This window comes from Drosophila montana, unplaced genomic scaffold (assembly GCF_035044405.1).
Source record: "Drosophila montana isolate Dmon_TW-CO22-7 unplaced genomic scaffold, ASM3504440v1 contig_2669_1, whole genome shotgun sequence".
Taxonomy (NCBI): domain Eukaryota; kingdom Metazoa; phylum Arthropoda; class Insecta; order Diptera; family Drosophilidae; genus Drosophila; species Drosophila montana.
This window is the reverse complement of record NW_026997536.1, coordinates 309,148-336,533: the sequence shown is the minus strand read 5'-3', so window position 1 is coordinate 336,533 and position 27,386 is coordinate 309,148. Positions and strand designations below refer to the sequence as shown.

At 39.1% G+C, this 27,386-nt stretch overlaps 4 protein-coding genes and 1 long non-coding RNA gene across 10 annotated transcripts; 1 reads left to right on the top strand and 4 right to left on the bottom strand.

Annotated features, from left to right (window-relative positions):
- Nucleotides 1–10,601: 10,601 nt before the first annotated feature.
- LOC135429700 (uncharacterized) lies at nt 10,602–17,605 on the bottom strand. Its single transcript, XM_064684117.1, has 12 exons — nt 17,447–17,605; nt 17,262–17,390; nt 16,985–17,199; nt 16,708–16,797; nt 16,588–16,651; nt 12,247–12,262; nt 11,985–12,019; nt 11,766–11,894; nt 11,496–11,707; nt 11,346–11,435; nt 11,107–11,289; nt 10,602–11,038 (listed from the first exon to the last, which is right to left on the bottom strand). Exons 1-11 carry the CDS (start codon nt 17,495–17,497, stop codon nt 11,208–11,210), a joined length of 1,113 nt encoding a protein of 370 aa, XP_064540187.1. The 5' UTR covers nt 17,498–17,605; the 3' UTR covers nt 10,602–11,038; nt 11,107–11,207.
- On the bottom strand, nt 12,698–13,721 carry LOC135429707 (Golgi-associated plant pathogenesis-related protein 1-like). 5 transcript variants are annotated; one of them, XM_064684143.1, is made up of 5 exons: nt 13,582–13,721; nt 13,389–13,517; nt 13,126–13,340; nt 12,981–13,070; nt 12,698–12,917 (listed from the first exon to the last, which is right to left on the bottom strand). In XM_064684143.1, exons 1-5 carry the CDS (start codon nt 13,582–13,584, stop codon nt 12,827–12,829), a joined length of 528 nt encoding a protein of 175 aa, XP_064540213.1. In that variant the 5' UTR covers nt 13,585–13,721; the 3' UTR covers nt 12,698–12,826. The 5 variants fall into 5 exon arrangements, with proteins under 5 accessions (XP_064540213.1, XP_064540215.1, XP_064540210.1 ...); XM_064684145.1 differs by having other exon boundaries at nt 13,126–13,328; XM_064684140.1 differs by having other exon boundaries at nt 13,587–13,721.
- LOC135429708 (uncharacterized) lies at nt 14,530–15,076 on the bottom strand. Its single transcript, XR_010436450.1, has 3 exons — nt 14,914–15,076; nt 14,727–14,852; nt 14,530–14,664 (listed from the first exon to the last, which is right to left on the bottom strand). It is a non-coding gene; the product is annotated as an uncharacterized LOC135429708 (long non-coding RNA).
- Nucleotides 17,606–18,711: 1,106 nt separating the features above from the next.
- LOC135429683 (Golgi-associated plant pathogenesis-related protein 1-like) lies at nt 18,712–19,819 on the bottom strand. Of its 2 annotated transcripts, none has more exons than XM_064684100.1 (5): nt 19,672–19,819; nt 19,488–19,616; nt 19,205–19,425; nt 18,931–19,020; nt 18,712–18,862 (listed from the first exon to the last, which is right to left on the bottom strand). In XM_064684100.1, exons 1-5 carry the CDS (start codon nt 19,720–19,722, stop codon nt 18,781–18,783), a joined length of 573 nt encoding a protein of 190 aa, XP_064540170.1. In that variant the 5' UTR covers nt 19,723–19,819; the 3' UTR covers nt 18,712–18,780. The 2 variants fall into 2 exon arrangements, with proteins under 2 accessions (XP_064540170.1, XP_064540171.1); XM_064684101.1 differs by having other exon boundaries at nt 19,205–19,422.
- Nucleotides 19,820–23,130: 3,311 nt separating this feature from the next.
- Nucleotides 23,131–24,261, top strand: LOC135429712 (uncharacterized). The gene has a single exon (XM_064684149.1). It carries the CDS (start codon nt 23,237–23,239, stop codon nt 24,158–24,160), a length of 924 nt encoding a protein of 307 aa, XP_064540219.1. The 5' UTR covers nt 23,131–23,236; the 3' UTR covers nt 24,161–24,261.
- The last annotated feature ends 3,125 nt before the right edge of the window (nt 24,262–27,386 follow it).

Sequence of the window (27,386 nt, the reverse complement as noted above, 5' to 3'; positions counted from 1 at the left end):
AGCTACGGCTTATTTTATTTTTTTTTAGAAAAGTTAAACAAAAATACTAATTTCTTATAAATAAAACAAATACAAATATAGAGGGAGAAGCTAGGATAGAAAGTTGAACAAAATGATTTAATATAAATTATACAATTTTTTTGAGCTCTGGATTCTGGATGCGGATTGATTTGTTGTGCTTTAATTAGGTTACACAATTTATATCTTTTTTGTTAAAAGTAAATAGGGCAACAAATCGCAAAAGTTAAGAATTCTAAATAAAAGTTAATGCGTTTAAAATATGCCGACTATGCTTAGATTCAAGAAATTCCATTCCAGCAATCATTATACAAAATCAAGGTGCAATGGGTTCCAAATATTTATTGTTTATGGAGAACTTAGCGAAAAAACATGCATATAGTATTTAAAAGTCTTTCAAATATTGTTCAAGCGTTAAAAATCTACTTGGGAGACAATATGTAATAAAATATTCAGATATACAAAAAATAACTATTGCAAATAAGGATATATTTATATATATTTTATCTAAATTTAGGAAGGAATTTGTAACTAATGCCGTTGGCGTTGGCTTTGATTATTCAGACATTTTGTAGAAGTGCAGATAGACGATAGAAGTGCAGGTTGGACAGGCCGAGTAAACATCTAGTGGGCAATACGCCTATACGCCTTAAATAAAATATATATGAATATATCTTAAATTATTATATTTCTGTGACACATGAGCCGAATGTTTGTGCCATGTTAAGGTATATTAAGTTATACTCACCTATATGTGTTATTTAACATTAAAAATATCGCAATTAACATATTGTTTGTTTACAGGCAGGATTCGAGTAGCGCAATTCGTTCATTTAAAAAAAAAACATAAAAATGCAAAACTTGAAGTGGACTTGAGGCCGTGTATAAAAGCGCCAGCTGTTGGCAACTACGATATTTATGCATATATGGAATGTTAAAATGCTTGACCTGCGATCGAAGTTCAAACAAATATTTGCATCTGTCATTACAGGGACCAAGGACCGAGGACCAAGGGTCGATGGTAGATGGTCGAGAGTCGCGAATGGCGAATCGAGAGGCTCAGCGTGCGCGTTCGATTTTGTGGGCTTTATGGAATCATAAAAGTAATTAATTGATATGTGTGCGTGCACGGCGTAATTGCCGGCACAGACAAATATGCCGTGTATACAGTTATACAATTTCTGCAATTTTTCAGCTTTTGCTGTTGCCGGTAATCCCCCCACCCCATTCTCACAGTCACTCGCAACCGAACCGTAATGAAACTTAACAATTACATGCTGCAAGGCTTGAATTAAATTTTGAGTTGTGGCCGGTTTTATTGCAGATGATAATTGCTATGTAATGACATTGCCCATATCGATTGGGCCATCGTTCAGATTCGCGGTGCGGTGCGGTTCAGTTTGGTTCGGTTCGGTTCGGTTTCGTCCTCCGCATGACAGCGTGTTGGAGAGCCACGCTTTCGGAATTCGTTACGCATTTTAATTATCCCATTGTGTGCACGTAACGGCCGGAATGAGCATATTGAATTGTATCCGCCGCGAAATTGCAAACAAATCTCTGAATCATTGAGGCAACCGAAAGAACCCAAAGGAAAACGAAAAGTTAAGCTTAATCGAAGTGTATGCAAATTTTAAGCAACTGCTGCAAGTGTGTGCGTTTTTTTTTTAAATTTTTTTTTATGTGTGAGTTTATAGGTAATCAATAAGAAATATTCAACATTTATATGAAGTCATGGGAAGATCAAGAGTACGAACAATATCGGAGCTATCAGGTGAGTCAGATATATAATATTTATATACATTTATTTGAATATTTTCCAAAAATTTTTATTTTATTCATCAAAAATGAACAAAACAATAATTAAAATTGTAAAAGAAAATGGCCATGAATAAAAGACAAAATGCCAGTTTCAAGAATTTGCCTACTTGAAATAGAAGTCAACAATGATTGCATAGGTTATTTTAGGGATGTATTTGAAAATTTGGAGGTTGAAAAATATTCTGTACACACAAATTTCGTTGTCAGCTTTAGCAATATTATGCTGGCTTTCGTCATTCATACGCAGTTTAATTATAAACTTCTTTGAATTTCTCTGAGTGAAAATTACACTGCCTCCTTTATCTTATTACTCTATCATATAATATAATTGTATGCATGAAATTATAAAATATCTGTTATTTATGAGCTGAGTTTTACACCCCTCGATTTTCCTTCAATAAGTGTTGGAAAAGTTTTGTTAGTTTTCCAATCGAACTGAAAAACTTGTTATGCCTCGCACCCCACAAGTGCCATAAAGTGCTTTAAATTATCATAAAGTGCTATGCTGTACTCGTGTGTATATTCGACTTACAAGCATTTCCAATAAAATGTTTTTCAAAACAAAAACAATTGGGGGAAAAACACAAACAAAAACCTCTTTTATGCGGCTGTTTATTGTAATGTACTCATGTGCCTCATATTACGCATTGTAGATAAACAATAATTACGCACATTTAAACACACGCAAATTAACTTCAGCACATGTGTATGAGTGTGTGTGTGTGTGCTTGTGTGGGTGTGTGGTCTGTTGGTGGTCATGGTAGCATCAGCATCTGAATGCTAGCACGCATATCTGGCCAGTTGTTGTGGGCTGTGGACTGACAGGCTTTGTGTGTGTGTGAGAGTGTCAGTGGGTAGGGTGTTGCTATGGGTAGGGTGGGCCATTACAGATTTATCGCAACGAAATGTAGGTGTGCACGATTTATGCACAGTTTGCTGAGAGCGACAACAGTAACGATGCCAACAAATCACTGTACAAAACAACAACAATGAAGATTATATGGCATTGGCATCAAGAAGCGCAACAGCATCAGCAGCAGCAACAACAACTGATGCCCACTGGCAATGGCAACAATGCCGAACATGAACTTAACGTGTGTGTAAATGCGTGTGTATACGTGTGTGTGTATGCTGATTGCCCAGCCATAATGTGCGGCTGGCCAAAAGGCGGTCAAGCCTACGGCTGCTTCAGCGCCCACTCGCACAGCCACACCCACAGCTGTTGTGCCCGCTGCCCGATACCGTAGCGTATCACTTAATGTGTGGTCAGCTTCAAGCGGAAACGGAAACGCCCCACAAATCGTGGCCTAATGATCAGCTCTCATTTAATTAATTGTTGATAACAGTTTCATGCTGCACCACTCACCACTCACCCCTTCGCCCCGACGCCCCATCCACCTGCCAATGCGCAAATGCGTCGCACGGACTGTGGCCCCCAACGGGGTTACCAAATTCAATCTCCACGATAAAGTGTTTCAGTTCCTAATCATATTGTAATTAGGTATATGATACCACCTCATTTCGTACTCATTTCAAACTAAGTATTATATTATAGAAACTGTTTGGATTATTTATAGTTTATATTCGTAAACATATTGCATTGGGCAGCATCATTTGGTCTTCGTATAATATAATTTCACTTTTGAGCAAACCTTTAACTTGGTTAAAAGCGTAATACATAACGGCATTTAAAAGCCCTGCTATGTTTCCCAAAGAAAATTGTGGGAAATTTATTCAACTCTTAACTTTCCCTTTTCCTCATATTTCGCTTGATTAACTTAACCAAGAGAGCAGCAAAAGTAGATGCAGCTCTTCATATAGTCAGTTTGATATGTGCCTGTGCGTGTGTTTGGGTCGGGTTGCACAAGTTTAGGCAGTTAAGATACCCTAGCAGAGGGCAGGCGGAAGCAAGCGGGAAATTCGGTGCAGAAATGGGAACAATTTGAGTTCAGCTTGCTCCACATGCACATCAATTGCAACTTTTATAAACTGTTTCAACTCAAATTATATTTACGAGAGACCACAAAAATTGACAAGGGGCCTGGCGCGGATGCTGGCAACATTTGCAGAATGTGCGAGGCAGATATGCCAAGAAGTCAGCAAATTTGTGTGCTGCATATGAATGGATGAGGGGGAAGGTGGGGTGCAAGTGGCAAGAAGCAGAGCGCCGAGTCGCGAGCTGCTGTGTATTGCGAGCGGCATGCGGCATGCGGCATGTGGCATGCGGCATCATTAAGCGCATCATTTTTGGTACTTAAAACTTCAGCAACGTTTCGCTGTTGCCGCTGTGGCAGTAACAACAGCTGCAACAACAAACGGTAAAGCGACTCCAACAGCGAGGCGCCCAGCGAAAGTAGACGTAATTTTTAATAGTTTTCGCAATTAAATCGTAAAATTTAACAACTTTGCGCAGTTCTTAACGAAATTGCGTTGGGCGGCGCAAGTCACCAAAATCTGACACTGATGCATTTCCGGTTGGCTGTCGACCAACTTTGTGAGTGCAACAACCAGCCAAGCATCAGTGCAACCACCGGAATCACCACTCCCACTGCCAGCTACCATCTCCGTTCCATTTCCGGCTCCGGCTGCGCTCATCGTAATGTGAATATCTCGAAGTTTTGCTGATTTTCTTTGCGCTGTTCGTCGTTTCGACGTCAACTTTATTATTTCCGTCATGCAGATCTTTAAATTAAATGCACTTATAAAGTGTTTATGGCTGGCGCAAAATATTATGGCACGATTTCTATTGGCATTAAAATGGAAACAAAATTACGAGTTTGCCACAATTATATCGCTTGCAGTCAATGATGCCGATTCCCATTTACTATTTCGCATAAGTTTCGCGCTCTATTTAATGCACTTTCAGAAATTGTGGCATAGAGCTAGTCAGGAATTGGGGTCCATTATCGGTTAATTCATTTGCATCAAGCTGTGGTACTCAATTGACTTCGAGTAACGAGCTAAGCAGTGCTTGAAGAAACGATTTTATAACTACTCAATAAGCATGCAACATGTTCGCGCTAATCAGGAGACATGTATGAACAGTTGTCTGCAACACCAACAGCTCGAGCCATAAGAAATTGAGTGACTTGCTCGAAATAATTATTCGAGTATCCGAAACGTGTTTGCATTGGATTTAGAAACCTATATTACTCATATTTACCTAGATTATAAAAAAATCCGCTTTAGTATTGAAAAGCTCTTAACTATGTTCTTTAAAATACTTTAAAACGTAAAACCTTCTTTTATTGAAAATTCAATTTCTTTTCTTTTCAATTATATGGATAGATACTAACTATTAATCTTCGAATGTGGATCACGCAGCTGCAAAATTTGTGTCCGAAAAGAAAGAATATAACCAAAGATTGTAAATCTTATGACCGCAAATGTTTTTGCCAAGAAAAAGCGTCGACATGGGCGTCAAGCATAGCTCGTATTAAGCCATAATTTATATGCACAAGTAAAAAAAGAAGCAGGCATAGAGCAATTCTCTACGCCAGTTCAAAATTCAAATGCCCTACAAGCTATGACATGGCCGCTGCCGCCGCCGTTGGTTGCAGGAAGGTGAAATTTATAGGAATTCCATCAATTCTAAAACCATGCTCTGCTCCAATTTCAAATCGAAGGCATCCAACTGTGCTGTTTGACCCGCACCGCATGGCAACGCACAGCTCTTTGTAGCTGCTGTTGGCTGCTGCAATGCCAGCCACCCGCAGCCGCAACCGCCAGCCTTGGCCACGCCTGTCGTGTCGTGGCCTGGCCTGGTCAAGACCAACCGCTCATCATAAATACAAAGCAGGCAGCGCTTTGTCAGTTGCCCCGCTCTGACACTTTTATTGGCTCTCGTGTCGCTGAAAGGTGCTCAGCAGCGATATGCCAGCAGCATCCTGCAGCTGCTATTCCGCGCCCCCATGCATCCGTGCACCCACACCCCCATCCTTTGGCAACGCACGTCTTTGTGCAACGCAAATGAAATTGAAAATTTTTATGATGCCAACGCAGCCGGAACAAGCTTCCAATTGAAGCGCCCCTGGTGGGGGCCAGCGAGCAGATGAGCAGTGGCTGCGGCTGCGCTTGTTTGGAATTCTGGAAATTTAAGCAGCTGTATAAAGTTAGTTAATCTGCTGCTGATTAAGAGGCGCCCAACTTCTTGGCATTTACGGCATCGAGGGCTCGGCCCGTATAATTTTAATAGCCACCAATGGGCGACACGCGCGGCTCCGGCTTCAGAGCCTGTTTCCAGCTCGCATCTTTATGAGCGTTTGCTCCTTAACCAAAAACTGCAGCTTAAATATTTTGTGCAAAAACTGAAGCAGAGCCAGGCGAATTTCCACGCGCTAAAAGTAGCTGCCAAATAACAAGCTTAACCGCAAAACTTTGAAATAAACTTTTGTTGCTCATAAGGTTGTTGTTCCTCTTCTTCTTGTTGTTTTTGCTGTTGCTGGCAAAATAATTCAACGTGCGCCCGCGCGAGCGGCATAACTATAACTTCCGATTCCGCTGCCAACCAAGGGGCAGCAGGGGCAAAGGGGGCGTTGACTGGTTGAAGTTACTGTTGCGGGTGCGCCATGTAATACAGTTAAATATAAATTCAAAAAATATATAGAGTTTGTGCAACTTTTCGCTCTGCTCTGCACTTGCCCCGCTTCTTATATCTTCCATACTTTTTACTTTTATTTGTTACTTGTGCAATTTGCATGAGCGGCAAACACCCACGAACAACTAACAAGTCCTGTTTGGTGGCAGCAACAACAACAATGGGAGTGGCAAGCAAACTTCCGGCTGATGAATAAGTGTCTGCGTGGCCATGTGGCTGTGTGTTGGTGGCGGAGGGTGGGGGGTGTGGCCGTGGGGCGTGACTATTGCCATAGCTGGTTGTTTGTTGTGTGTGTGCGTGTTTAGTTTGTTTAACTGTACAAAAAAACGAAGAAAATAATAATAAAAACAACTTCCTAATTGCGAAAATAAAAATCAACAACTGCCGCAACAGCAGCAGCAGCTACAACAGCAACAATAACAATTAAGCGCGAACAATGGGCAACTATCGAGGCATAAGTAGCTACTCATAAGACTGAAAACTCGAAACAAAGATATAGCAACGCCAGATGTGTGTGTGCCAAGCTGCCAGTTTAACAGAGTCCCATGTCGGGACATGGTAATATTAGCCCACATTATGCTCAATTTGGCACTGTTAATTCAGCTACGATCATGTTATGGAACCAGTGCTGCCAAGCAAATAGCTTTCTGTTAGGTGAAGAGCTTTAACAGAAATGATGTTGCTTAACAAGCAGTCTGCTAGCAATTTGACTAAAATTATTATTTTAAATTATATAGATAAGAATTTGCGCTAATATGCGAACGCATTGACCATTGTAGCACTGGGGTATGGCATTGGCATAGCATCGCAGTCTGGCATAAATTTAACGCAGAACAACTCGGACTTCCGCTCTGACCGAGCGCCATGTTGTTATGCAGCCTGTGCGGACGTTGCCGGGCCGCAATGCTGTCTATGTCTGGAATTGCGAGCGTGTGCGTGAGCTTGTGCGTGTCTGTGTGTGTGTGTGCACAAATACGGTTTAACAAAAAGTAAGTGGGCCCAGGGCTTACAGCAATGCCGGCAAGCGAACAAACAAACCAAATGAAGTTATACAAACTCTGATAGCGGCAACAGCAGCAGCAGCAACAGCAGCAGCAACAACAATCACAACACCAACAGCAGCCTGAGTCCTGAGGCCTTAAAAAATGTCGGCTCATATTAATTTCTGCTATCTCAGTGACGTTTCACATGCGTATTGTTGTTGTAGATTTACATTGTTGCTGTTGTTGCTGTTGCTGCTGCTGCTGTGCGTTCGCGTGCGCGACTCCAGCAATAAATTTGATTTGTTTAGCAATTTGTTGCATATCGCATTGCGCATACGCCCCGTGCATTCATCTAGACGCAGTCACGTCTGTTGTCGTCGTTGCTGTTGCATTTACCCTCTTTCTATCCCTCGCCATCGCTTGTGCAGTTGCTTTAACGATGAATAACGTGTTTTGCATTGTTGTTCTTTTCGCTGCCAACTGCCAACTTTATGCGACATTTTATGCACTACAACTGACAATAATTTATATTGAAATATGTCTGTATATTCTCTGTCTGTCTATGTGTGTGTCTTAGTTGCGTATACATGACGGCTACGCAACATTTAAGCATGGTCCATAGTCCATATAGTTGTGTAAATTGTACTTTTATCCAGAAAGTCATTTGACTAACTTAAGTAATCTATTAACATTTATTTACACATGAATAATTGCGTGATCTAAATGAAATAACATAGGAAAATCATATTTTTTTATTTAATATAAATTATCTTTTCATTTAACAAATGCATTTCTAATATGTCTAAATGATGCATAACTCCTGGCAATTGGCAGCATTTGGAACAAATTGTTCCACTGCGACCAACTTGCACTTGTCTGTGGCCGCTTGGTGCCGCTCAATGTCTTGCTGGTTGTGTGCATTTTAATAATTAATAATAATTTAGCATGCACTTAATTTTAATTATAACTCAATTAGGTCAGAGCCGTTACAATTTAAGCACCGAGCAGTGCCAGCGTTGCTCGTAATGAAGAGCGCGTGTAATTAAACAATTTTCGCTGGCCACAGGCGGGACATGGTTTTCGGCGGACAAGACGCTCCACTCGGTTATGTCGCTTGGATTCGTAGCCTGTCATTGTCCTTGCCGCTGTTCGCTTCCCGCCAGCCGCATCATTAGGGACGCTTTGTGTGCAAATTTGATTTCATAACATTTTGTCAGTGTTTCGCCTCGATTTGGCGCCTTTACGATGCACATAAATTTTACGACCAAGTTGAACTTATAAATAGTTGACGAACTGGCGCACAGCTATACCACAGCAGTCAAGATGAAGTGACGATGACGTTGACAAAGCTGATGAGCGGATGTCGTTAAAGAGAGGCAAAGGGAACAACACCAGAGAATCATTTGTGTTAAATTTATTGAATGTGGCCAGCGAAATTGTATTTATTTATTCATTTGGAAGTTTTTCATGCGTTTGAATAAAGTTGTGAAACACATCATCTCGAACTTTATAGAGAAATTATAAGTATAGGGTGTGTATAAAAAGGTAAACTTTGCTTGACTATGGCAGGCGGCTTTAATTGGTTGTGAATTGTAAGCAAAATATATCTTTATTTATTTATAGAACTGCTTTGCGTCTTACTTTGGCGTGCTATAACGTTCTCCTTACATCTTCATAACTTTACTTATGAGAGGTGAGTTTAACTGGTTGGGAATTGCAAACAAAATGTATTGCTTTGGTATTTTATATTGCTTTGTGCCTTACCTTAGGCGTGTGTCTTTCTTGTAACATCTTCAAACCACATTTAGTTTTAACTTTCTCGAGGTATTATTTGTTCTTAAATTTTATTTGCATATATCATATATCATATATCTTACTATGGTAAATGCTTTTTTTAAGGCCCGAAACAATTTCATAAATTTATATAACGTGCACAGTTTGATTTCGGCCTGAGCGTAAACAATTTGAATGCCATTAGGCAAAAGGCTGGGAAGAAATAAAATTGAAATTCACATATCACATGCCCATATACACATATACACATATATGTATAGGCATATGCATATATGTATATAGTGTGTATGTATGCAGCAGCAGCTTTAATGTGCATTCCAAATGTAAACGCGTGAAAATGCTGAACAAAAAATCATTTTACCAGAGAGTAAAATCGAAAAGAGCGAAGAAGGTGAAAAAAATAAATAAAACTTCATATCTGATTGAATAATAATGTGTGCTTAAGGATTTAATGTGCTGCTGGCAGCAGCTGCTGTTACGCTTTCAGGTCTCAGGCCCAGATCAGAGCAGGCCATTTTATTTTTACTTTTTGTCTTCTGACTTCCGTGTGGCGCTCTCTCTTGCTGCAGTAAATAGCACTTGGGTTACGAAAAAAAATGCAAAATTACAAAAACAACAAACATCGATGGGCTGGGGCTTTGCGCCCACTAGGGAATTTGCTGTTTGCCTGATGCTGATTGCCAAAAAAGTAAAGAAGGGCACATTGAAGCCAGCGCTAGAGAACTACTTGTAAATAAACACACACACACGAGCACACACGTACTTACATGTATACAATACAATACTTTGACAGGACACATTTACTAGCAAGAAGAGCAGCAGAAAAAAATTGAATTTTCTTATCGTACGTTTTCAAATTAACCGAAAGCAGCGCCAACAGCAGCCCCACAGGGCTGCGTGTCAGGCTTATTTAAATGTACCCCCACCCATCCAGCTCCACCCACCCCCTCTCATTCACCCATCGAGCGGTGTCCCCATTGCGTTTTGCTAGCCATCATCATTAGCAGCACATTTAGATAGACACCCACATGTGAGATCTTTTGGCATTTACTCGCACCCTACGACCACAACAAATAAAATGGACTCAAACAAGGGTATACGACGTAGTCGAGTGCCACTGACTGCGCAATACCCTTTTCGGCATGCCTGAGATCAAAATACCCTTGCTAAAATTTGGCTTAAAAGTACTTCTGTACAAAAAATTTACTCTTAATTGTTCCTATGGAAGCCATATAAATGACATTATTGAACGTTTGAAGCAGCTTAGTGAAGCACGCAGCTTCTGAGTTTGGCCCAGATTCCTGCTATGAGCCTATGGCGTCAGGCGCTTGTGCGTTTTTGTGTGTTTAAAGGGAATTCTCAAACACTTGACTACCTCCATAAGCGTAATATCTGGTTTCAAATAATTTTAATTTTATATCGTATTTATCGTTCTCTACAACCGAATAACAAATAATACGTATGGTATTCCATATAGTATATACCGTAGTATGCCCGATAATCTGAACTGGGTTTGGATTGAAACCTGCCGATGAAATCGATTAAGATGCAGGTCAGTCGCAACGTCTGGGGAATACTCAAGCAGCAAGCGGTACATTTTCTGCCGGATAACAATTGGGACAATTTCCAAATCTGTTGCGAAAAAAGCCTGGCGACGTTGGAATATTTGCGCTTTTCAAGTCGTAAAGTAATATTTCCAAATACCAATGTGATACAGCATCTTTTGGAGTTTCTGATGAGATAAATTTTATATTTTCGCCATATTTTCCATTTGTTTCAGAACATTCTACGCCATCTTTTTTGCAAGGCACAACACAAAATAACCTCGCTAGAAAGAATTGGTCGACATATGATTTTGTGAATGGCAAAACTGACTGCTTTTTAAGACATATTTACCAAGCTCTTCAATTTGGAGCTTCACTTTTCTCCTCACATATCTGCAAATAGGTGTTGCATCCGCGTGCACAGTTTCTTTGTCTGCCAAAATTTCTCCAGGCCTATGAAAACCAGATTAAAAATACCCAAGCAAATGGTATAAAATATATAAACCAGTCTGTCTTGCAGTCTGGGCTGAAATTGCTGTGGGATAGACTCGATTAAAATGAATATCTAGTCTGGCGTGAAGAAAAACAAACTTTTTTGGCTCCGGGACATTCTCCTTAAACTGACCCGCCACATTGCCACTAGGCCTATATCTGGCGACAACGAAGTTCTTACGATTACCACTGGAATTGACTGTTTGTTATGCGTTGGAACATTTCCTGATTATTGTTTTATATACATACCTACTCTGGCCAACACCCATAGTTGTGCTTGATTTCCAAATTAATTGAGTAAAATGCCCAGTTAATAATGAGAATCCAGGAGACCCATATTTGTAATCCTTGATTTCATCGTACCACATTTTCACACATGTCAGTGGATTTTTTGTCGTGTAGCAGAGATTTTCACCATAGTCACCTTTTGAGTGTTCTAGACTATCTTTTTCGACAAGCAACTTTAATTTATAGTTCAGCATTAAATGTGTCCCACAAACAATTGTTGCAATTACTTACTTCAGCATACTTTTTACACTCCTCGCTTAATGTAGGGTCTAGCAGGAGCTTGGGACAGCCGTGATTAGCCCGATATTTATTATGCTCGAGTAGAAACTCATTCTCAAAATCCGATTTAACTGATTTACACTAAAAAGCATATTGAATGTATAAATTCCAATATTCTGTAGCTTGAAGGACGAACGGATGGACATTTGTCGATAGAATTTAAAAACATACCAACAATAAAAGCTCTGTCATCCACAGCGCCAAAACTATGCCAGTGTTCATGAAGTATTATACATAGAGAATTTAAAACTTATATTTAATTTATTTTGTATTTTTTTTAATGAAAAACAATATGCTTACAACATTTCAAGTGTTACTTTGATGACTTCTACTAACACAAAAAGTTAACTTAGTATATAATTTAGCATAAAAAATTCGAACAAAAGATAAAAGAAAACGAGTGGAGAATGCCAAACTAGGTGGTACCCTGAACCTTCTTCTACTAACACCTAGGGGGGAAAGTTGCTATAAAATGAAAGATACATGATCTATATTTACTATTTGAGAAGCTACATGTCAGATTTTGTTACCTCGCTCATAAAACTTAAGATATTTTGTCAAGAAGCAGGATTTCGATATCGATTGCTTTGAAACGGGGCAAGTTATCGATTATTGCAATCAAACTCGTAATCCGCGGGCGCTAGGAGGAGCTACGTTCAATATTAAGTCCCTAGCTCTTATAGACAGATGGACGGACGGACAGCCAGACATTGCGAGATCGACTCGGCTATTGATGCTGATCAAGGAAATATATACTTTATATATATTTCGGAGATGTTTCCTTCTGCCTGTTACATACATTTGCACAAATACATTATACCCATTTTCAATGGGTTCAGGGTATAATTATAATTCTATATTGCAGACAATTGAATTTGTATAAGTCATATTAATTTCATTTTATAGTAGAATTTAAATCGAATAAACATATGAACCCATACAACTAGGCGTAACTGTTTCAACAGCTGGAAGATACCGACTGACTTTACTATAGCTTAAGGTCGTATATTTTCTTATAGAAATTTGAATGCAAGAGCTGGAAACATTATCGACAGCGGCAAAACATGTTTGTAAGAGATGGGCTTAATAGGAGAGCTGGAAGCGCTGCAATTGGAGTTGACTTAGTTTATGGTTACTTTTTTAACACAAATCCTTAATCAGACATACCTGATTTCCTTCGGGACATTTTCCATAAACATGCCTTCAATATTGCCTCGAGGAATAATTTTCACAACCACAAAGAAGACGCCAGAAATACTAAAATTTAGTGATTACTATGCGTTTCGTATTTGAGGTCAGCTGATATACATACTGTAAGCACTTTCCAAGACCGAACTCTTTAGAACTTTTCCAAATCATAAGAGTATAATATTCAGCCTCTTTAATATATTTAGCCTCCTTATAGTCGTAGTACTTTTCTTGGTAGTGCCAATCATCTACACATTCTAATGGATTGTATGAATCGCATAAGAGTTCAGAAGTCTGATTATCGCCAGACCTTTCCAAAGAACCCTTCTGGCAAAGAAGCTAAGAATATATTATTTATCTAATTATCGGAAAAATTAGATTAATTACTTTGGCATGCTCATTAGCTGATGCGCATAGATCTTCATTTAGATGGAGCTTGGGACAGCCGTGCAGTTTTCGGAACGTGTTAATTGTAGCCAAAAAAACATCCTTGAATTCATTTGTGGACCGAATACACTATAAAATATAACAGACCTATAATACGGCATCCAGAGTCAAAAACTTTGAAATCGAACATTACCATACCGATGCATAGAGCAATACCGACCAAAGCGCCAGCATCTTTCGAAACTTCATCTTGTGATTTAGACAATTTAAAGGGGTTTTCTCTTATTTTTATATATTTTTTGTTTGACAACAATAGCTGATTATAAATAATAATACCTATAGATCCAATATTTGAAGTGATTACTATGATGACGCCTTATAGTACATTTTCTCTGGGAAAGTAAAACATCTAAATGAACCACGGTTGGTTATTATTATTTAAAATGACAACTTCAAAGACAATCTTAATCATTTAATCCATAATCGAATAATTTACCAATTCCTTCAAATACAATTACAATTTTGAACAGATGTATAAAAGAGGTATGGAGGAAACATCTCCGGTCCCATAAAGTATATTCTTCTCTTGACGAGGAGCTGAGCTGATCCAGCCATGTAGTTATGTTCGTCTTATATATAAATAAATATCGATTGAGGCATTGTTTTTTAAGCAAAACTTCAAATGTATAAAGCTATATTTCAATTTTTCCGCATTCCTCAAGCTAAAAACAAGCTCACTTTTGCAGTTTAAGCCTTGCGCTTTGGGGTATGCAGGCATTTCTATGTCATGTTTAAGGCCTGAAATAAATTTGAATGTTAATTTAAAAAATTGAAGCGCCAGTGCTGGAAATAACCTTGAAAATAAGGCAAAAGGTTTAGAAGTTTATAGTCTGTGATGAAAACTGCAATTAAATTTGATTAGTTGGGAATTGGCATTCTAGGCCAGCGCAATGTCCGACGAAGTCTTACCTAACTGGCAACATCCATTAACAATCCGTCAATATTTCCTTTATCCAGCGTCGTTGCAACTATTTCTATCTTCGCTGCAATCGATTGTTCGGTATCCTTCGGTATATTAAGTATATTTTATTCCTATTTCTTTACTTTTCCAACGCCAAAGATTACACTAGATTTGCGTGAAATGTTCGCTAGCAGGTGCTTTCACTGTACAACTTTCCTGTACAAGAAGTCCTTTTTTTTTGGTGTGATGCATATATTTTTCCCATATGCTGCCTATTGACTTTGAGCGTTCCAATGAATCTTGTATTACCAGCTCCTAAATGGCATTGAACAGTATTATACGAAATGTCCAACAAAGTGGGAAATTAATTTACATACATTGGCATATGTTTTACATTCAGCGCTTGGATCGCGATCCAGATTAAGGTTGGGGTAACCATGGTTTTGTCTTAACATATGATATTTCAGAATATCAATTTCCAAATCAGCTTTATTTGGAATACACTGTAAAATAGGGCTCGTTCATAACTATGTTAACCAGAACCAGGAACTAAGTTAAACTTACCAATAACAACAGAGCCGCTGTCCACAGCCAAAAAACTCTTTCACTTTTCATTGTGGTGTAGTTTTTCATAGAAATTTAAGAATTATAATATAAATCATGCAATCATTAGTTTCTAGTAAATTCAAGTGTTACTTTGGTATCTGTTCTCTGGACAAGTTACTAAATCCAGAAATTGCAGAGGGTATTTTGAGTTCATCATTAAATTTGTAGAAGTCAATGCCAACCACACAAAGTATATAGAAATAATCTTGCTCATGTCGAAACGGGGTCCTGTGAAAAAAAAAACGTTTGTTTTCTTTATAAGATATGATAACAATTTATTTAGTAAATATATTTGGCTTGCCAACTTAATGTTTAAAATAAATCAATCCCAGCACCAAATTGTGGCCATACTCTATAATGTGGGCTATCATCGGGTATATTACCCAGCCCAACCTTACTACCCATGGGGAAAGGCAAACAATTTTGTTGTTCTTCTACCGTTGACGCTTTACGCTTAATGCATTTTGGCATTAAGGTCCTTAAATGCTCATCGCGTTGCCAGTTGCCATGTGGCGTTTGACTGGCTGACGGATTATCCAAAACGCTAACCACTGGGGCGTGGCAAAGGGGGATGCAGCTGACGGCCGGTTGTTAGCAGTGGCTCTTCAATTATTTGAAAGCTAGCACGCAGTCAGAACAGAGGATAATGCGCTGCGTTCCCATAGTCAACGGCAGCAGGATAACTCTATTAGTGTCATACTCGCACGCACACACACACACACACCCACACACACACACACACGCGCGCGCATACGCCGACAAACAGATGCACATACGCACATGCTGCCAGATATTAAATTTTTTTGCTCAGCCAGTGTTGGGGAGTTGCGCCAATAAAAGATGGCGAACAGCCAAGCTCGTTCCAGTGTCCTGTATCTAGTGTCCTGGCATTGACAGCTTCAATGTGTCTGTGTGTGTGTGTGTGTGTGCTGTGGAGTGTGTGCACGAGGGTGTCGAACGATGGATGAGTTGTTGCCGCAACGCCTGTGGCTGATGCTTTGGGCCATCATTGTTGACAACAATATCAGCGACAGCAATTGCAACAACAACAGCAGCAACAACAACCGCAGTTGGCTAAAACGCGATTGTCAGTTGCCTGCATTGGAAACTGCTGCTAGTTACTTTGTCCTCCACGGGCCTGGGTTGTAAAATGTCAATTTGTGTCCGTGACGAAGATTTATCGTGTGCAGCGCCTCGAATTTGATAGGCCTGTTTAAATCTCGCATTCATCCCATTCATATATAGCTCTATTTAGAAATCCGACTGACTGGCTGACATTTTTACTGTAGTCATTCTTTGTGTATCAAGATTAGTTGGACAAAGATTCAACTCTTTGCCGAGGATAAAAAATGCACTTTTCGCTGCATACATTCCTCTGCTGATGGCCAAGATAATATATGGTCGGAGAAGCTTTCTTCCGACTGGAATATGTATTTAATTAGAACTAACCTCCAAAATATTTTAATTAATCATTTTGTTATATGCGTTGTTGTATCTACACTAGAACCGAATGTCGATCACTTTCGGATAGACCGTTTTTCTTATTATTATGTTATTTTTATTCTTAAAACGAATTCACATTTTTTAAGGAGCACAGGTAAAGTATTATTCAAATTTAAAGTATTGCAGCACCAATGCTGGAAATAACCATGAAAATAGGAATATATATTTAGAAGTTTTCAGTCTGTGCTCAGGACTGCAAGTAAATATGATTAAAATTAGAATTATCTTACTTGCCCGAGAAAAACTCACCCGTTTGCCTTTGGCACATTCTCCTTGAACATTCCCTCTACATTGCCGGCGGGCTTGTATCTAGCGACAACATAATTTTTTCCAGTTGCGCTGCAATTGATTTTTTTTTTTGGTAATTATTATTATTATTCATTATTATTATTCATTTTTTTTCATTTTTTCGTATGCTCGTTCGCAAAGATGTGTGGAAAAATCAAGATTACAATCAACTTTCTTGTACTGCGAACAAGCATTACGCAGTCGGTTTTACCCGTCTGCATTATTTGTTTATTCCTACCTCTTGGCTTGGCCAACGCCTAACACTTTGCTAGACTTCCAAATTACTTGTGTGAAATGCCCGGTTGCGGGCGAATACTTGGCTTTGCCATAGTCGTAATCTTTGATTTCGTCGTACCACATTTTGACACACGTTGTCGGGTCCTCTGTTGTGTAGCAAAGATTTTCACCATATGGTCCACTTGAATGATCCATGGAATCTTTTCCGGCAATTTCCTAAATGACATTTAACAAAATTATATGAAATATCCATCAAAATGGTAAATTACTTAACATACTTCGGCATATTTCTTACATTCTTCGGAAAAAGCGGAATCGAGATCGAGATTGGGACAACCATGCTTTGCCCTGTACTTATTATGAAGATTAAGGACATCATTTTCGAAATCAGCTTTTGTTGGAATACACTTTAAAAAAGAGACTCGCATATAGCTATGGAAACTCGAAAATTAGCTAAGCTTACCAATAACAACACTAGCGCTATGCACAGCCCGACAACATTTCCAGTCTTCATTATGGTGAAAAGTTTCTTACTTTAATATGTAAAAAAATTCGATTTGTCACGTTAAAATTTTAAAATTAAAGTGTGACAAAAATATGTTTCAAATAATGTTTCACTCATTTCTGTCAAAAGGCACAAGCTACTTTGTTCAGAAATTTAAGAGAAGCGTGCATTTTCCTGATCTTTATGAAATATGCATATACTATCGAGAACCTAAATGCCAATGCCGAGCTCTTATAAAATTGGAAGTATGATTAAAAAATTACATCATAAAATCGATAATTATCGATATTATGCAAATGGAATTAAAACTGACAAAAGAAAAACGTGCTCTGCATATGATAATATAGAATATATATTCCAACTCTGTAGCTTCTGAGATCGACGCGGCTGACAGACGGACGAGCATATATACTATACTAGCGGGTATAACCCGGCCTTGCCCGTGGCACGTATGTTATAAAATCAATGTTTTCAAAAAGCTTTGAAAATGATTTTGAAACTGATCGGACGGGAATCAAAGAACTTTAATGCAAATCGGACAAAACTTAAAATTCACCGAAAAAATCTTTGAGAGGCATTTTCCATCGAAGGAGTTTGAATTCTGCGAAAAGTGTGAAACACGTCTTAAATGATTTTTCTTATAGATCTCCGAAAATGAATTTGAGCGCGAGACGTCACCCACCAAATCTTTGACCTCCATTTCCACCAAGGAGGAACGGATTTTCCTAAAAGTGTGAAACACCCCTCAAATGAATTTAAACAAAGATCTTTGAAAATAAGTTCGAGCCCGATCAGATGGTGAACAAAAAAGTTACATACAAACGTTTTTCGTGATTTTTCCACACTTGCGGGTGGAATTTCCCAAAACCCCGTCTTAACGTGCAACTACATCACATAAGGTAACTACGGTGAAAACTTTAGCTTCCTAGCTCTTACGGTTTGGGCTGTGCGTTGATCACCAATCAGTCAGTCAGTCAGTCAGTCAGTCAGTCAGGACAAACAGTTTTATAGATAGAGATATACTATATATATATATATAAATATTTAGATTCTTGATCAGGACGATTTCCTCCGGCTGCTATTGCAAATCAAGTTATCGTTCAATTGCGTCGTTTCCTTCGATATATAAATTATCGATAAAACAAATCTTAAATAATTGTAACAGCAGCTCGTTAGTGGTTTCAGAGTGTCTTCCAATCGGGCATTCCCAAATAGAGTAATCGTTTTTGTTTTTTGGCTAATTTATTTTTATAAAATTTTTAAAAAGCACAATTTTTTTCAAATTTAATTTATTAAAATGTTTGCAGCGGCAATGCTGGAAATAGCCATGAAAATAGGGTAAAATACTTAGAAGTGTGTATTCTGTGACCAAAACTGCAATCATATTCGATGAAGATTAACATTGACATCCGCGGCATTGGCTGTGCATAAAGAAGACTTACCTCAGCGCCTTTGGCACATTTTCCTTGAACATTCCCTCTGTATTGCCAGCAGGCTTGTATCTAGCGACAACAAAATGTCTTCCACTTGCGCTGCAATTGAATGTTAGCTATAGATTTGGTATATTTTGTATTTTAATGTTCGTTCGCAATGTGAAAGAGAATCTTCAGTGACAAGATCTACTACGTGACAAATCGGAAAACATTCTTGGACTGCGAACGAGTATAACGCAGTCGGTTGTACTCGACTGCAACAGTGTGACTTGTTTGTTCTAACCTCGTAGCTTGGCCAACGCCTAAGGATTTGGTTGCCTTCCAAATTAGTTGTGTGAAGTGCCTGGTTGCGGGCGAATACTCGGCTTTGTCAAAGTCGTATTCTTTGACTTCGTCGTACCACATTTGGACACACAATTCCGCTTGTTCCGTTGTGTAGCACAGATTTTCCCCATATGTTCCATTTGCAGCTGAATGATTCAATTCCTCTTCTTCGGCAAGCTTCTATATGGCAGTCAGCAATATTACACGAAGAGCCCAACAAAATGGATAATTGCTTAACATACTTCTGCATATTTCTTACATTCTGCGGAACAATCGTCATCCAGGTAGAATATGGGACAACCATGCTTCATTCTGAATAAATTATGGGAAATCAGGACATCACTTTCGAAATCAGCTTTAGTTGAAATACACTGCAAAACAAGACTCTTAGATTACTGCGAAGACTAGAAACCAAGTTAAACTAACCAATAACAACACCGCCGCTATACACAGCCCTAAAACGTTTTCAGAATTCATTATTTTTGTTTTACATTAAAATTTAGATTTAAAAAAAACATAAAAAGATCTCTTATTAGTAATTTCCAGTGTTACTTTGTTCTTTACAAATTGCACAGAGAAAATGCACTGAGGAAGACATCTCCAACCACCCAAAGTTTATGTACATATTCTTGTTGAGGGCGATTATCTTGGCTTACTGTCATTTCCATGTAAACCAGTCCACATTAGTCTTTAATGCTGTGGCTGTGTTTCTTCTTCTCGCAGCCTCGTACTATATTTAATTAATTCTGAACTGGCTTGCGTATTACATCCAAAAGAGTATGTATACCACCTTGTCTCCCTATCTCTCTCCCTCTCTCTTTTTAAAATTGTTGGGAATTTGTTGAAGTATTAAGCATAAGAAATATTTTAAAGATGTGTTTACTATACGAGAACTCAAATTCAATTCTTTGTGGTCCCTAGCTATTAAAAGCTGATAGCTCTGCTCCAAAAAAATTTCGATTATTTATATCGATATCATGAGAGTTATCCATTATGTGAAATAAGCTCGAGCTGCCCATGTCTTAGGAGAAGCTGTCTTTAAAATTATTAATCTCCAGCTCATTTAAAGTTCCCGACGGAACTCGGCTGTTGGTGCTATGAATATATGTACTTTATATGCTGGGAAGAGCCTGCAGAAAACCCCTATACCATTTTTAGGATACAATAAATTCGTAAAAATTGACAATTATAAAGATAATATAAACAAATAATTGTTATTGTTTCAAAGTAGTTTACTACATTTAAATGTTCTTCATTAAGACAAATTACTGTTGAATTGCGGGGAATTAAGCAATTTTATATACATAACTCTGCAGCTTTTCGTATAAAATAAACTTCTATTCTTTTCTTTACCCATTGGTATGCACAGCGGCTTTATATAGAATGCGCCAATATGAGTTGTGTGTGGAAAAGCTAGCCGGGGATTTGGTCTAAAAACTAAACTAATTTCAATCGAAGCGACTCAACCCACGTATAGAGATGCTGGGTAAATTTTCCGCGTACACTGCGTTTTCCACATGTGTCCCGTGTTGGGGCCTTGCCCAAAATGCCGGGCTGCCAAAACTTTGGGCCGTGCACAAAGCCGCAGTCTGCGCAACAGCTAAGCTAACCAGCAGCTGCCACATCCCTGCGCGGATAGAGTAGTCGGTGCCCAAGAGGCAGCCGTGACCGACATTCGATGAATTGACCAATGCAACTTGTTATATCTGTGTGCAACAGCGCGTTTCATTTGCTGCCCAGTGTTGGGTAGGCTGTGGTGGGGTCGGGCAAGGGCAGGGTAGGGATACCTTTGAAAGTTTTCCGATTTTGCTAGTTTTTCTGCGATTCGACAGGCAACGTCTGTTTCACCTGTTTGGCTGTGTTGTAGTTGTTGCTGTTGTTTGTTTGCGTATTATTGCCCCTGGGTGGGAAATTGTATATATTTGTGTGCGTGTGCGTGTGTGTGTTTATATTGGTATGCGCAGGTGAGCGTAAATTTAGCGCTGACAATTGTGATTTCGGCATGGTTATGGAAGGTAGGTTGGGCGTCAGAGGTTTTAATTAGATTTTTATTTCATTCTCATTTGCAGCTGTTATTCAACTCATTCAGCGTCCTTCAATCACGCGCATCAGAGAGTTAATGAACTTGTTGTTCATATAACAATAATAAAACCTTTTTTCCTAAAAATAAAAACGTAATCCCAGTGGTATAATGTGCAAAAGAAATGAAACAATCGAAAGTATAAATCATGTGAATATATACATAATAAAAAACATATATTTTTAATAACACGTAAATATTGTTATAAGAGTTTGAACAACATATAACAATAAATTCGACTTAAACTAATAAAAATAACAAGAAAAAATAATGTTATTTCAAGTTTTTTTTTACAAGGGTGGACCCATACACCTCATGAAAATATTTATGTAACAAAGTAAATAATTCTTAAATAAAATGTAAGTCAATTAAATAATATGATTGAATAACATATAACCATATATAGAATTTCAGACACTGAATTTGGAAGCAAATAATAACAAACAAATTCTTGTAATTTTGTGCCTTATATTCCAAGTCCTATTTAATGCTGGCTGATAGTTTTTTTGCACAGTTGTTATATTATTAATCCTTTAAAAAACGGGTTATCAAACTTAAACTTTTTTAAATGCGTTGCGTTGCTACTTAATCTAAAAGAAACTGTCATCAAAAAATGATATTTGCTCATCAGTGCAGGGTATCTCGTAGGTCGAGCTAAAACTTTGAATGTTCAGTAACTTATTTCATTAATTAGCATTAAGCCTCATCAGCATTTGTTGTCCTGCCCATGCACTTCTCAAGTTCTTTAAAGTCTTTTTAAATTCACATTAAGCGTGTTTGTTCTCCGCATTAGCCTCCATTATGAAGATGAATTGTTGCCAGTGCAACTGGGTCGGTAGCTGGAACTGGAACTGAAACTAAAACTGAAACTTTAAACGGAACTGCAAGTGGTTCTGGGTCTGGATCTAAGCGTAACACACAGTCAAGTGTTTACCTTACGCGGCTGGCGCATGCATTGCTTTCTTCTCCTGTTGCCCTCTGACCTCTGTCCCTTGTCTCCTCCTGTCTCGTGTGTGCGTGTGTATTTATGCTGGTTAGTTGCGTCTGGGTTAAGTGCTCCTTAAGCGGTTCTGTAAATGTCATTCATTGTGCATGGCACACACACCCATTCCAGCTGTTGGTGGCTGGAGCAGCTGCTTCAACGGCCTGACTGCTCCTCAATACATTGCACAAAATCTAATCAAAACTAATGAGACGAGTAGCTTTAAAAGGAGTGCAACAAGCGCTGTAAGAACTTGGAAATAATATAGTTTTACGGTTCAATATGTTCCGTCTTAAATTGAAAGAAATATGTATAACTGAATTTTAGCGGAAATAATGCAGCGCAGTAACCAAAGGCCTTAAACTGTAAGCCTAAGATTTCCAGTGGAATATTTTTAGCGATAAATTTCCAGCGGAAGTCTAAAGGGCTTATATTCAATGGAAGATTCCAGTATGAGTCATCCAGGTACAGATTTTAATCAAACAAATTAAATAGTCAGATCTACTGGGTCCGATTTCTACCGGAAGAGGTCCGGCGTAAAATTTGCAGTGGAAGTTCCAGCGTAAACAAAGAGCGTATGTGTCCAGCGGAATATTGAAGCGGGAGATTTGAACGAAAAACATGTGGAAGATTGAAATTGAACTCTTCAGCGTTAATTTCTTCTATTAGGTAAACATCTTCAAACCCAAATTGTAAAAGACCAGAAACATCTCAACATATTTTCCAGTGTATTCATTTTAAATCGGAAAATTTTCTGTTTCTGAAATACCGCTACAGCAAAACTTAGAACGTTTTCTTTTGTTTTCTTGTTGAGCATTGCTTAAATTTTGTATAGTTTAATTCAAATTTTCAATCTCAGCTATACATACTATTTGTTTGTTTTTTGTTTTTCACACCAATTCGTGCATTTAACTCATTTAAACGAGCCAATGTCAGCAGAGTCAATCGAGGCGCAGCCAGTCTGCAAGGCCCCAGGTATGCCCATCTGTGAGCCGGAGGAGACGAGATCCATAGTAGAAGTTTTGGGCAATTTGAACATAGCGCCAGCCGAACCTGTCAAGACCTTACTTTGTGGCCGTGTACATAAGGCCAATGAGGTGGACGAGGAGGCGGAGGAACTAAGTCTAGAGCAGTCAACGGCAGTCGATGAGGAGCTGAAGTTGGAGGACATCAAAGACGAACTAGAGAAGAATAGGGCGCGCGTTGATCTCATCGGCCAGAGGCTGTCGTTGAGCATACCCGATTGCCCCGAGCTGGATGCCTGCATGGACATGCAGTTGGAGCTGAATAAGGACGTCATGCATCCAGAGATTCTCAAGCTGCATCGCAACAATAGCCAGTTACGCCAACAGCTGAGCCAGCTGCAGCGCAGCTGTAAGGCCGTCGATTTGTCGCTGCAGTATATGCACAATAGCCTCTGCCGAGACTTGGAGGCGGGCGCAGCAATGCAGCGCCGCCTGAACGAGCTGGACTCCTTCAAGCGCACAGCAGAGCACGAACAGGCGCTCTGTCGACAGCGCTATCGTCATCTGGAGCAGGACAAGTTCGACTGGAACGATTGTATCGCCTACATCAGCAAAAGGCGTATGGAGTTGCAGCCTTTGCTAAAGAAGTTTGTGCGCCGAACTGAGTATGGACAGCCAAGACACGATGCCATCGAGCTGCTCAATCAAGCCAAATTGGAGGCCAAGGAATTGCACGACTATCTGGCCGAGAACATGTGCAAGCTGAGCCAGCGGGTGGGCCAGTGTGGGCGCCTGGGTGCCGAAATAGGCAATGATCGGCGAATGGCCATGGAGATAGCCGCGTTTTTGCAACGCAACGAGCACCTCTTTAACAGAGCAACGCATTAAACCAAAATCTGTCCGAGATTGTTCAATTTGTCAGAGGCAGTAAAGTTGGGTGTGGCAAGCGCCATAAGGCGACAACAGAGACCACCCAAAGCTCGGCAGCAGTTCATTTGCATTTGATATCGGGGCGTTGGTGGTGGGAGGGAAACGCCTTGATTATGTTGTTGCTGGGCGTTCTTGACCATTTGAGGCGGTCACATCCACGTGACGCCAGATGCTCCAAATGGCGCCATTTTTTTGTTGTTTTGTGTGTGTGTGTGTGTGTGTTTTTCGGGTGTTAGAGCAAAATGTATTTAGCATAAAAATTTACGATAATGCTGGCAGCAACATTGGCAACAAGCTCAGCTGCCGCTTGCCCCAATAGACAAAAACAAGCATTTGGCGTCAAAAAGTACAACAATCGCATAGACAGAATGTGGGCAGCAGACAGCAAAAATCCGATGAGGCCTACATGTGGTCGGCGATGTGGGCGGCTGCTCCTGCTGCTGCCTGTGCTGCGGTTTGGTTGGGCAAATGTCATTGCTCTGTTAACGCAAAAAGTTAAATTAATATTTTTCACACTGTTGCAAAACTTCTCCCCATTTAAATTGACGAATTTTGAGGTTTTAACCGCCGCGTCAAAGTCAACTGCTGTACACAGCTTTCTCCCCTTTCCTCAGCCAGTTTTCCTATTTTCCCCCCCTATTTTCATATCTCACATTTCATATTTCATGTTGCTTGTTGCTGGATTTTTAAAGCAGATTAGCAAAGTTTTCTGCAGTCATTTATTTAAACTTTCTTTTGACGGCACCGCAAAACCACTAACAGGCGAGCGCGGCGGGGTCGGGTGTGGATTTTGTAAGCAAAATTTGATATCAAGATAATCGTATTGCCATGTCGCATAGGTCGTTGACTGCACGAGCAACGTTTGAACTTCTTATGGATGAGCTTCAAATATTTTGAAAGAAAAAAAATATATATTTATTCTAGCCGGATATAAGAAATCTCAAGAGTTTTAAGTCTTTAGATTAAAGGCAAAACAGTTTGTCAAAAAAGATGGTTATATAAATCCCTTCAACCACACAAAACTTGCCGCAAAAACTATTACAATACTTTAAAAAATAAGAAAGCATTCAAGAAGCTTTTTAATTGACAACACTTGAAAATTTGTTGCCATTAGAAGTCAAGGCTAAGCTGTATAAACTTTCCACATGCCAAAGAAAACACGAAACTAAAGTTTAGTTAAGAAAACTATGCGCTTGCTGTGAGGCAAGTTTTTTTTTCCCTTTGAAAAAGTTGACATGTCTGGAATAGGCAAGTTTTATAGCTAAGGAATTAAAGTACATAGGCGTGTCTATTTGACTTCACTTAATAGGTAAACATGCAAACAAGTTGTCTTTTATAATTTGAAAGAATTTATGAAGATGAGTTAAGAGGGCTTAAAACTAGGCAACCCTGAGCATGCAGTGAAGCCTTGTTGAAGGTTTAAGGTGCTATGCTTGCCTAGTTACCTGTATCCTTAACGCACGTTGGAATTTTGTATTGTGTCGCAGGCGTATCAGTATTTATTTTGTTTTAATTATTACTAATGATTATAAAAAGGCAACACAGGACAACACAAATTCAGGCACCAGTCAGGTTTGGGACCAGAGCGGCTATCTTTAAAATTTCTTATTTAGTTCAATTGTATTTAACTAGATATAAATATCTATTGATAAAACAAGCATTAACTTTAAAATTATAAATAAGTCTGATGAGGGGGGCTTAAGTAAAATATTAATACCATTATATATTAGCTAAGTTAAATACTTTTATTACATATGGGATTTCTCTCCAAAATTGCAGGTTTATTTTGCTGGTTGCTCAAAAAGTGACAGATGGAGTGCTCTACAGATTATTTTACATATTTATGATGCATTATCATATAAATATTATTTTATATTATCTCTATATATAAAACTGTTTGTCCTGACTGACTGACTGACTGACTGACTGACTGACTGACTGACTGACTGACTGACTGACTGACTGATTGGTGATCAACGCACAGCCCAAACCGTAAGAGCTAGGAAGCTAAAGTTTTCACTGTAGTTACCTTATGTGATGTAGGTGCACGTTAAGACGGGGTTTTGGAAAATTCCACCCGCAAGTGTGGAAAAATCGCGAAAAACGTTTGTATGTAACTTTTTTGTTCACCATCTGATCGGGCTCGAACTTATTTTCAAAGATCTTTGTTCAAATTCATTTGAGGGGTGTTTCACACTTTTAGGAAAATCCGTTCCTCCTTGGTGGAAATTGAGGTCAAAGATTTGGTGGGTGACGTTTCGCGCTCAAATTCATTTTCGGAGATCTATAAGAAAAATCATTTGAGACGTGTTTCACACTTTTCGTAGAATTCAAACTTCTTCGGTGGGAATGCGATTTAAATATTTTTTGGGCGACGTTTTAAGTTGTGTCCGATTGGCTTCAAACTTACTTTCAAAGCTCTACATAAGAACTTAACAAATACGTATTTCAGCGATTTGGGAAATTACACCCGCAACAGTGGTAAATTGGCTGAAAACGGTTGTATGAAAGTTTTTTATTTACCGTCCGATCGGCCCCAAACTCATTTTCAAAGATCTATGTTCAAATTCATTTGAGGGGTGTTTCACACTTTTTAAAAAATCCATCCCTCCTTGGAGCAAATGGGGGTCGAAGATTTGGTGGATGACTTTTGTGTTCAAATTTATTTCCAAAGATCTATAAGAAAAATCATTTGAGACGTGTTTCACATTTTTCGCAAAATCTAAACTCCTTCGATGGAAAATGCATTTCAAAGATTTTCGGGCAAGGCCGGGTTATACACTCCTTAATTCTCTCTATAACATACCTAGCAATCTTTCAGTGAAGTCGAATAAATGTATATTTGTGCCTTTCAATTTAGTTTAGTTTGTATGTGTTGTGTGCGTTGTGGGTGGTGTGCGTAGTGTGTGGGGTGTGTGGGCAGGGTGTGGGCGGATTACCTATCTAGTGCAGCATAACATAGCACAACTTGTGTAAGAGAACGGTCCGCCGTAAGTGTTGCCTGGCTGAGGTAGTTGTGATAAAAATAAATATACAAATAAATGCAAGAGAGAGAGCATGCATTCTGGTATTTTATTTTTGCCAATACTCGCACACATGCACCCACACACACATACATACACTCACACTGATTTGAGTCTAGTGCTAGTTGGGCCCACGCTCGTCTTTCATGCATGCCTGCTTA